The sequence below is a fragment of the Petaurus breviceps genome, unplaced genomic scaffold (assembly GCF_028583685.1).
Source record: "Petaurus breviceps papuanus isolate PSGF00001 unplaced genomic scaffold, PetGlider_PUasm1.0 77, whole genome shotgun sequence".
Lineage (NCBI taxonomy): Eukaryota > Metazoa > Chordata > Mammalia > Diprotodontia > Petauridae > Petaurus > Petaurus breviceps.
Window position 1 is genome coordinate 12821388 of NW_027186492.1, and position 11388 is coordinate 12832775.

The following is an 11388-nucleotide window of genomic DNA, read 5'->3' on the forward strand; positions in this document are numbered from 1 at the left end:
ACAAACAGTGTAGTTGTATTCTGTACGCATTTATCAACTCATGATTTCAGGCAGATGTTCTCTCTACTTGAACACTTTACTTCTGTCTCAGCACTCTTTTTACCTCAAACTATTGCTACATCAAAGTTTGGTAATATTCTCAGTTTCCACATGTTCTTTCTTTGAAACCACATGACCAAATAGTAAATTGGAAAATTGAACAGGCTCTAGTACAACACCAGACAGAAGAAGCAGTCATATTTCATTAGTTGCCTGTATGTTTTCTAGGTAAGTAAATTTTTTATTATATTGTCTGAATGTGAAATGATGAAATTATCTCTAAGGAGAATTATCCAATACCTAACAATTCAGTCCTTGAATGCTAATATTGACAGCTTTGAAGAGATTTTTGTGAGGAAGAAAGCTCTGGGTCCTAAGAAATTATTTATGTGTCTGATAAATTTTGGTTGACCTAAGTATAAGATGAAGAGAAAGTTTCCTGGTTAAAATTCCTTTAGAAACGTTTTATTAGGCAATGTTGTGCAGTCATATAATAACATCTGCCATTACTAAATGTAGTTTAGTCAACTTCCTAGGACTTATCTTCTCAATCATAGACTGGCTGTGATCAGTGTTGGCAAAAAGAGCTCCCACTCTAGGAGTTCTCCACAATTTCTAATATAATTACAGACCCTTTTTTCAAACTGGGTTTTAGTCCTAAATTTGCCTCTACTATGCCATAAAACTGTGGGTAAGTTCCATAACTTCTCTGAACCTTAGCTTCTTCATCTATAAAATAAGGGCACTGGAACAGATGAAATGAAAGTTCCCTTCCAGCTCTTTGGTGCTCTGATTTTGTTTAAGGAATGTAGAAAGCTGAAAACGAAGCCCATTAAAAAATACAGCATCAATCAAGCAACTTAACATGAGCTCAAAGTACTCAGTTCTTAGCAAGGCATTGGGACTACTAGAAAGAGCTTTAAAAAGAAAAGGTTTCTTTCCTCCATTGAACTTAGATGAACATTTCAAGGATTTGTGATTTCACATACGAGGGTACTACTCACTCCACCAGAGGAGATCACGACTCCCTGTACCTTTGCATAACGTTTAAATGGGTACATGGCCAAAATATTCATCACCTGAGGATTAGCCCTCTGAATACTTCCATGGTTTCCTGATAACAGTCATGGTCCATTGGCAGGCAGAGAAGAAGTCTTTCCAGCTTAGTAGAATCTACCAGATCTTACATTTCTATAATATCATCTTCAGGAACCCAGGATTACTTCCAAACCACATTGAGGCAAGCCAGTAGAACATTAGTGGAAGGAGGCCAAAGAACTATGGTTAAAAAAAAAAAAAGTGACATTGTTTCTCAGGGTTATACTCCAAGATATAACCAGTATATGTGTGTATATAATACATATATGTGTGTGTCTATATGTGTGTATGTGCATGTATATGTGTATGTGTATGAATATAAAATTTATGAAAGACCAGAGATTGCAGGTCACATACAGATAAACCCAATTTTGGCTGCTAAAAATATGCAGCTTCTCTGCTAGAGTCATGCAATTGCTTTGATCTAGCACATGACTTTTTACATTGGAGGGGGGTGGGGCAGACCTTCAATTTCAATGGTATAGAAAGCTATACCATGTGGAAACTCCCACCATGAATGCTAATCAACAACTATTCTATAATTTAGGCAGTTGTGGGGGAGGAGGATGGGGGGCAGACTGAGAAATTAAATAAATTGCCTGCAGTCACAGAGCTAGTATATGTTAGAAGCAGGGCTTAACTCATGTGTTTCTAATTCCAACTTACTAGCCTCTATGCCATGCTGGTTCTTTCTTTCACATAGCACTTACTTAATAAACACTTAATGGTAGTTGACTTGTATGTAGCCAAAACATAATTAATATTTGTAGCTTTTATTGAATGTATGTTTTCCATTGTCAATGGAGAGGTGAGAAACCATAGAGAGAGTGACTGTACCTGTGATTTCATTGGTATAGAGAGAATGCTTACTTAGGAAAAAAATCAGGACAATGGATTTAACACAGATTTGAACTAGTAGGCCCAGGAACTGAGTAGAGAGAACATAAGAACTGCCGGTCCAAGTTAAATGAATGCTGCAGAAATGCACTATCTTGAGTAGAAAGCAGTATTATCTTTTTGTTGTTGTTCTAAAATTATGTGCTTCAAAGGTCCTGGAGTAATGGGAATGGGAACAAAAGGTAGCAGCTATTTTAAGACTGGGGAGCAAGGCCGTGATTTTAAAAACACCCTTCTTGAGATTATAAACCTAGGTATGTTTACTATCACCTTTCATCTTTTCAGCCTTGAAAAGACCTATTTCTTTTTTTTCAGTCTGACCTCATCTTTTAAAACTCAATGTGAAATTTAATGTTCTGCTTTTCTTTCTGATGATTCTTGCTTCAATAACGCCAGATGAGAGCCCACTTCCAGATTCTATTTTTGCCACCACCAAGATCTGACACCCACCAACCCAGAGCACCCACCCACTGTACAATTTGCCCGTTTGACAGTAGAAGCCCAGAACTGAGGCTGGTGGATTGACAATATAGAAGGTATTTTTATCAGCATTTAATACTTTACGAAAAAGTTCTTCACCTTAAAATAGGATAGCTCACTTCATAGAGTTAAAAAAAAATCAAGTCCCTTAAAAATGTATAAGTGGGGGCGGCCAGGTAGCACAGCGAGTAAGAGCACCGGCTCCAGTGTTGGGATGACCTGGAGATCGAATCCTGGGCTCAGACACTTAGCACCCACCCAGAAACACCTGGCCATGTAACCTTGAGCAAGTTACTTAACCCCAATTGCTTAGGAGCAAGTTACTTAACCCTGATTGCTTTAAAAAAAAATGTATAAGTGACAGTTTCACCCAGGACCAGACATTGTTTGACAATTCCATTGTCCATACCCACTTCTAAGTCATTGTTCAAGGGCATAAAGGAGCCCTTTCAACAAAGAGGGAGTAGAAGTCCTGAGAGGCTACTCTTTGGTAATTCTATTGTCTATACACCACTTCTGTGTCATAGTTCAAGGGCAAGGAAGAGAGCTTTTGGTAGAGGGGGAGTGGTAACCCTGAGAATCACTTCCAATCCCAAGGGATAAGAATCTCAGAGGAGCAGTATCAATTATAATCCTAAAGGGTCAGAGGCCCTTACCAGATAAAGGCCAGAGTGCAGACCCAGAGAGAAGTGACTAAACTTCTCTCCAGATTACACCACCTTGGAAGCACCAAAAACTTTCAAACCTCCAAGACTAGATCAGCAGTGTGAAAAAGCCTAAAACCTGAGACACTACACCTCCATCTTAAAGTTCAAAATCAAGAAATAGGGTGGAGGGGCAGCAAGGTGGTGCAGTGACTAGAGCACCAGCTCTGGAGTCAAGAGGACCAGAGTCCAAATACGGCCTCAGACACATAACACTAGCCGTGTGACCTTAGGTAAGTCACTTAACCCCAACTGCCCTGCTCTCCCCCCTTCAAAAAAAAGAAAAGAAATAGGGTGGAGAAGTGAACAAACAACAATAACAGAACTTGGCTATTAAAAAGCTACTATGGTGTCAGGGAAGATCAAGACACAAACTCAGAAGAAGACAATGAAGTAAAAACAACTACAAGAAAACCATGAATTGGACACAGTTTCAACAAGAATTCCTAGAAGAGCTAAAAAATTATTTTCAAAATCATATAAGAGTGGTAGAGGGAAAATCAGGCAAAGAAATGAAAGCAAAGTAAGAAAATTATGAAAAGATAATTAACAGCTTGGTAAAAAAAAAAAAGGCACAAAAAAAGAAGAAAACACCTTAAAACAGAAGTGACCAAATAAAAAAAGAGATACAAAAATTCAATGAAGAAAATAGTTCCTAAAAAATTATAAAATTGATAAAATGGAAGCTAATGACTCCACGGGACATCAAGAGACAATAAAACAAAGTCAAAAGAATGAAAAAATAGAAGAAAATGTGAACTATCTCATAGAAAAAACAATTAACCCAGGAAATTGTTAGAGGAGATATAATTTAAGAATTTTTGTATTTAATAATTTTTAAAATTTCAACTTTGAAATTTAAGAATTTTTGCAAAAGCAAAAATAGACCTAATTAAAAGAGATAAGCAGGGAAACTATATCTTGCTAAAAGGAATCATAGACAATGAAGTAGCATTAATACTCAACATATAATGCACCAAATGGCATAGCATCCAAATTCTTAAAAGAAAAATTATATGAATCACAGGAGGAAATAGACTATAAAACTATACTCCTGGGAGATCTCAACTTTCTCCTTAGATAAATCTAACCATAAAATAAATAAGAAATAAGTCCAAGAGATGAATAGAATCTCAGAAAAATTGGATAAGTTAGGCCTCTGGAGGAAAGTGAATAGGAATAGAAAGGCCTATGCCTTTTTTTCAACTGTACATAGTACCTTCACAAAAATTGACCATGTATAAAAACTTCACAACCAATTGCAGAAAAGCAAAAATATTAAATGCATCCTTTTCAGACGATAATGCAATAAAAAATATGTTCAACAAAGTCATAGAAGTATAGATTAAAAGTTAATTGGAAACTAAATAATATAATCCTAAAAACGAAGGAGTCAAAAAACAATCATAGAAATGATCAATTATTTCATTAAGGAGAATGATAACGAGACAACATTCTAAAATTTGGGGAATGAACCCAAAGCAGTGCTTAGGGGGAATTTTATATCTCTTAATGCATACACCAATAAAAGAGAGAGAGTAGATCAATTAATTGGCAATGCAACTAAAAAAATAGAAAAAGAACAAATTTTAAATCCCCAATTAAACAACAAAACAGAAATCCTGAAAATCAAAGGAGAGATTTAAAAAATTGAGAGTAAGAAAATCATTGAACCAATAAACAAAACTAGGAAACAGTTTTATGGAAAATATATATATATATAATAGATAACCATTGGTTAATATTATTTTTTAAAATGAAAGAAAAAACCAAATTATTAGTCTCAAAAATGAAAAAGTGAACGGACCACCAATAAAGATAAAATTAAAGCAGTTACTGGGTGATTTTGGCCAATTACATTCCAGTAAAACTGACAATCTAAGTGAAATTGGTGAATATTTACAAAAATATAAATTGCCCAGATTAACAGAAGAGGAAATAGAATACTTAACTCTATATTAGAAAACAAAATTAAACAAGTCATTAATGAGCTCCCTAAGAAAAAATGCAGAAGAATATTGTATGCAGTAACAACAAAACTGTAATAATGATCAACTGTGAAAGACTTAACTACTCTGATTGAGATAATAATCCAAATCAATTCCAAAGGACCCATGGTGAAAGATACTATCTACCTCCAAAGAGAGAACTGATGATCTCTGATTGCAGAGTGAAGCATACTTTTTTCTACTTTATTTTTATTGTTTTATTTTGTTTCTGTTTTCTTTCCAACATTACTTATATAGAAATATGTTTTGTGTGACTTCACATGTATAATAGATATCAAATTGTTTGCCTTCTCAAAGATGGGGAAGGAGCAGAAGTGGAGGAGAGAATTTGGAACTCAAAACTTTTTTAAATGAATGTTAACCTTTTTTACATGTGATTAAGAAATATTTAATGAAATAAATAAAATAATTACCAAAAAATTGAGTTGTCTGCTTACCTCTCTACCTCCTTTCCATTAAAGAAGGTATTAGAATAATAGTACTTGCAGTGAAAGGAGAACCAGGAGAAAGGATCCAGCATTGAATTCAAAATGGAAGAGGCATTTGGAGGGAATTTCAAGTCAGTCTGTCAAACAATAAGCATTTATTATCTATCAAATGCTTAGGATACAAAGAAAGGCCAAAAAAAAACCCATTACCTGTTCTCGAAGAGCTCACAGTCTAGTGGGGAAGATAACATGAAAACAGTTATTTAGAAACAAGAGATATACAGGGTGAATTAGAGACAGGCCTTTAGAAAGCGGTATTCTACCTGGGACTCGAAGGAAGTTGGGGAAGCTAGGAAATGAAGATCAAGACACAGAGAATTTCAGGCATGGGGAAGAGACAGTAAGGATACAGGAACATCAAGGACACCAGTGTCCCTGGATGGACACAATCGTTGGAGGGAGTAAGTTGTAAGGAGCCTTGAGGCTGAGGCTTGGCAAGAAAAATAAGGAGGCAGGTGACTTAGAGAGAGGGAAGAGGACAGTGTAGAGTTAACCTGGGTTCACATAGAGATCAAGATAAGGAAGGAAGGAGATAGGGTGATAACCTGAAAGAACTGAGGGCTGGAGAGGTTGTGGGTCCATGAAGACAAAGAACAGGGTTTGGGTTTCAAGGGAAAGGGAAATGTGGAATGACAACAGATTTTGGTCAGATAAGGGAATTTCAAAGTTTTTTAATATGGAAGGGGAACTCTCCAGTGACCCCACAAAGAAAGGTGGAAAGGGTAGTACAAGTGAGTCTCTGACACCACTGATAATAGTACTTCAAAGTCTAGTAAACATTTCCAGCAGAGAGAGTTTTGAGGAGAAAGAACTAAGAATTTTATTCCTTGGAGAGATAAGGTGATCATCAACATTACTGTCTTAAGCTAAATGCTAGAGGGCAGCTGGGTGATACTTAGAGCCCTGGGTCTACACTACAGTAAGTTTAAATTTGGCCTCAGATACTTACTAGTTGTGATTTGACCTCTGTTTGCCTCAATTTTCTCATCTGTAAAATGAGGATAATAGCACCCATCTCCCAGAGTTGTTATGATGACCATATGATATAAAAATTGTAAAGCACTTAGCAAAGTGTCTGGCTCATAGAAAGTGCTACATAATATTAGTTATCATTATCATTATTAATGTCAGGTTTGGTAAAATAATGCATGGAAATAGGTTGAAAACAAATACTTCTTTCTGTCATTGTATGAACAGATACACATGTGTGTATATATACACACATATACACACACAAAGGCTTCATTAATAACATAAACTAGTTTAGCTCAAATTCCAACATGGATACTCTTTTGGAATATAATAATAATAATATGTTTTCTAAATATCATGGAATATAATCTTATATTTGGTAAGAATATAATTATATACAGGATGTCCCAAAAGTCTTAGTGCATTTTAAAGTTATTAGATCTTGAAGCTGCATTAAGATTTTTGAGACACCTGTATTTTGTAATTGTCACATTAATATCAAGGTCATTATGTTTACTATGGACAAAGTGCTGGATTTGGAGCGAAGATAACTGAGTTCACGTCCCAGCACTCACATTTAGTAGCAACGAGATTGCGGACAAGTCACGTATTTGTTTTCCCTGTATACAAACTGAGAATGTTTCTGCTCACTGAAAAAAATATCATTTACCTCTACTTTAATTAGGGTGATCAAAAAGTAAATACATTGTTTGTTGGTTCAGGGATAATATATACTATCGTTCCTACTACATTTTCAATGTAGTCATGGATTTCCATTTATAATACTACTACAAGCTTCCTTTTAATCATTACAGTTAGTCATCAAATGGAGTACTTAAGTTAATCAAATATTTTTATTAAGAGAGAAATTTATATATTATATATGTCAATTTTCAAAGAATTGAAATGCAACTAAATATAAATTTAATCATTTGAATTAAATTAAATAAACTTAAACTATACTAAACAAAATTTCATCCTTCTTTTAAGATTTAGAAGACTCTTTAATAATCTTTCAGTATCTGGTCAATAAATATTTGGTCAGTGTACTCTAGGTGGATGCTGGGTAATCTAATGCTAGATAAAAGAATTAACCCTATTCTTGTATCAACTCATAATTAAAAACTAAATATTAGCATATAATCTTATCAACATTTGTTTATATTATTCATATTAATCTGATTGTAAGATGTTGTAACATTAGCCTAATACAATATAATCAGTTCTTAAAAATTACATGATTGTCAAGAAGCAAAGCCATCTTGATAACAGTACATAATATCTTTAGTTCTCTTGAATGTTGACCCAGAATTCACTGAAACAGCTCAAATACTGAGAAAACTAGCTTTACTTTCATGTCCTTCAATTTTCGTATTTCTTTCATTTCCTTTATAAAAGGTTCCTGGAATATATTACCTCAGGGGGACAGTAATTCAGAATTTTGTTTTTCTATTGCTCAAATTATTCTAGTTTTAATGCAGTGGAACTTAGCCAATTATATTGCAATAGCCTCTCATTATTATGTTATTATTATTTGTACTTTTAATATAATGCTATCATTTGCTTCTTTCCCAGAACCCCCAGTATTGCCTTCACCTCTGAGGCTGCCTTCCATCTGAGGCCATCACTGGATCTCTTGACTTTATTTTGCCACTGGAAGAGAGCTGATGTGTGAAGCTCTACCCCACTTAAATCCAACTCCATGATGGTACTGGTCCTCTTTAAGAACAAAGAATAAACAGCACAGGGTTCTACACTAGGTCTCTGCACAGAGAGAAGGACTTACAGAATAGGTGTTGTGAGTTAAAAGCCATATATATTTCTTCTTATACATGTGTCTTACTACTGTTATGGGCTGAGTTTAAGTTTACTCCTCCCATGGATGCTGTGTCTATTTCTGGGATGGAGTGAACCATGTTTTTAGGAGAACACTGTGGATTAACTATCCCTATCATATAATCTGAGCAAATACCTCTGGCAGAAAAAAATATTTGAGACTGCTGAATGAATGTCTGTGGGCACTGCTGCATTTGGCACTCAGGACTTACAGTAGAAGCAGAGTCTCTGAGAGTTATCTCTATAACTCTGGGAGCAGTAGTAGCTTCCCTGTGGGGACCTAACCTGGTAATTAAAGTAGAAGTTGGAGAATGCTGCAATTATTATTATTACTATTATTATTATTATTTCTTCTTTCTTCTCCTTTTTTCTCTTCATCTTCCTTCTCCCTCTTCTTGTTCCCTTGCCACATGTGGTCCCTCCTTCTATTTGGGGCACTATATCCTTTCATGTGGATGCTCTGTCCATAGGAGCATAATTTTACTTGCTTACATTTTATAAGATATTTTGTGGTTTGGAGTCTAGATTTTTTGGATTATTTATTTACTTGGTTCTATTTATTATTTATTTTTATTATCTTTTTTCCCCAAAAAAAGCCAGGACAATTTAGTTTTTGCCCTGTGCAGCTTCCATTTATGATTTCTTGAAATACAGTTCTAAAAAAAAAAAAGGCTTTTAAAAAGCCCATTGTGTTTCAAATAGAGCTACCTGACTAGCCTTTGAACCCAAATCACTTTGGCTTTCATTGAATGCCCAATAATAGGTCCCAAGCCAAGTCTCTGTGCCTCTCTGTTTAGGTTATGATATCTTTGAATGAATGTAAATAGCAAATGTTTCTCCTTAGAAACTTTGAGGGCCTTTTCCTCCCAAATCGATACTCTTGTGATGGTAAATCAGGCCATCTTTTGTCTCAATTCTAACTAGACCTTAGTCATTGAATGGGCCTTGCCTCAGACAAACTGAGACCTGGTAAAGACCTTAACTTAGAAAGGCTAAGGCCACCCCATTGCATTCTGGACCATTGCCAGTCATCTTGACTTTGTCCTGCCATTGGATTTCAATGACTCTAGAGGAAAGAGTGAGGCTCTTAGCAAAGACATAGCAAGACAGTACTGACAAAGCATTCTCTCCCTAAGTCCAATGCACACTCTCACAGAAACACAAATAGCATCCATGGGAAGAATGGGGAGTATAATGGTTGTAATATACACAGAGTGGTATTATTTTCATCTTCAGTGTTTAACATAGTACCTGGTACATAGTAAGCACTTCTTAATGCTAAGCATTATAAATGCCTACTGACTAACTGGCCCATTCACAATAATGCTGGGGGTTTTTGGTTTTTGTTTTTTAGCAATACTGTTTTAAGAAAAAAAAAAAAAAGTCTGGATATGGTTTCTTTTTTTCTCATTTTCTTCCTTCCTTTCACCCCAGGTACCACAGTGCCACAGGAAGTTATGGATCTGAATAATACTACTGATTACTTGATCAACATGACCACACTAAGAAGAAACATCAGTTTCCTTGCTCCCCTCTCAGTAACTAACCTCGTTGTTGTCCTCCTATCCATCTCATTCACTATTGGTATCATAGCCAACGGACTTTATTTATGGGTGCTAAGATTCAAGATGAAAAAGACAGTCAATACTCTCTTCTTTTTCCATCTCATTGTCTCATATCTTATTTCTTCACTGATTTTGCCTTTCATGGTCATCTCCTATCTTCAAGGTAATCACTGGAGCTTTGGGATTGTCATGTGCAAAGTCTTCAACAGCACCTTTTCCTTGGGAATGTTTGCCTCTGTTTTTATTCTGTGTGCCATCAGTCTTGATCGCTATGCTCTTACTCTTTATCCAGTGTGGTCCCAGCAACACCGAAGCACCCACTGGGCTTCCATCACTCTCATAGGGATTTGGATTTGTGCCACTGTCCTCAGCATTCCCTATATGGCATTCCGAGAGACCCAAAAAAACATAAATGGAGTAGTGACCTGCAAAAACAACTATGCTTTATTCAATAGCTGGAAAGGTCAGGAGACCAAGGCATTGAAGAAAAGGGTCCACATGACCTTATACATTAGTCGCCTCTTGCTGGGTTTTCTTCTGCCATTATTCACCATTATATTCTGTTACGGTAGAATAGCCCAGGAGATGAGGCATAGGGGCCTTATTAAGTCTGGCAAACCCTTTAAGGTTATGGTGACTTTCATTAGCTCTTTCTTTGTCTGTTGGATGCCCTACCATGTCTACCAGGGTTTACTCATCAATGAGACTGAAACAATAGTCACAAAACTAATTGCAATACTTACAGTCATTACTCTCTCATTTAACATTTTCTTTTCTCCCACATTTTATCTATTTATTGGGAAGAATTTCAAGAAGGTTTTCAAAGACTCTATTGTTGCTTTGTTTGAGTCAGTTCTATGTGAGGAGTCTTCCTTAGAGCAGTCCCAAAACCTAAGTACAATAAAGTCAGTTTAAATTGTGGATCCCCAAGCAAAAATATCAGAAAAGGCCTCCTTTCTTTTTGTTCATCCCAAAATAAACATATCTTCTCCCAGAGAGAGTTCTCTTTCCTTTTTTTTTGGGGGGGGGGTAGAGTGGGGGAGAGGAAGAAGGGGAGGGCTGAGTTTCCTGCAACTTAAGGTCAATATTTCTGACTTTGTTAATCAACTACCCTAGAAGAAAAACAACAGGTGACATTATAAATAAACTAAATACCCAACTATGATTCTATTTGAGTTGCCTTTGTGTAATCTTTGACATTAGGACCAGAGAAATATTGATTCTTAAATGTCACCACTAGGAATAGATCTCTATTCTTGGGTGGAATATCCTAGCCATGGGAAAATTGACTGGAATCCTC

The 11388-nt window shown here is 35.8% G+C and overlaps 1 protein-coding gene across 3 annotated transcripts; it reads left to right on the plus strand.

Moving 5' to 3' along the window:
* Positions 1–205: 205 nt before the first annotated feature.
* GPR33 (G protein-coupled receptor 33) lies at positions 206–11086 on the plus strand. 3 transcript variants are annotated; one of them, XM_069105702.1, is made up of 3 exons: positions 206–267; positions 8263–8485; positions 9958–11086. In XM_069105702.1, the coding sequence occupies exon 3, from the start codon at positions 9981–9983 to the stop codon at positions 11001–11003; it is 1023 nt and encodes a 340-aa protein (XP_068961803.1). In that variant the 5' UTR covers positions 206–267; positions 8263–8485; positions 9958–9980; the 3' UTR covers positions 11004–11086. The 3 variants fall into 3 exon arrangements, with proteins under 3 accessions (XP_068961803.1, XP_068961802.1, XP_068961804.1); XM_069105701.1 differs by having other exon boundaries at positions 8263–8395; XM_069105703.1 differs by lacking the exon at positions 206–267 and adding an exon at positions 2478–2570 and having other exon boundaries at positions 8263–8395.
* Positions 11087–11388: the final 302 nt, after the last annotated feature.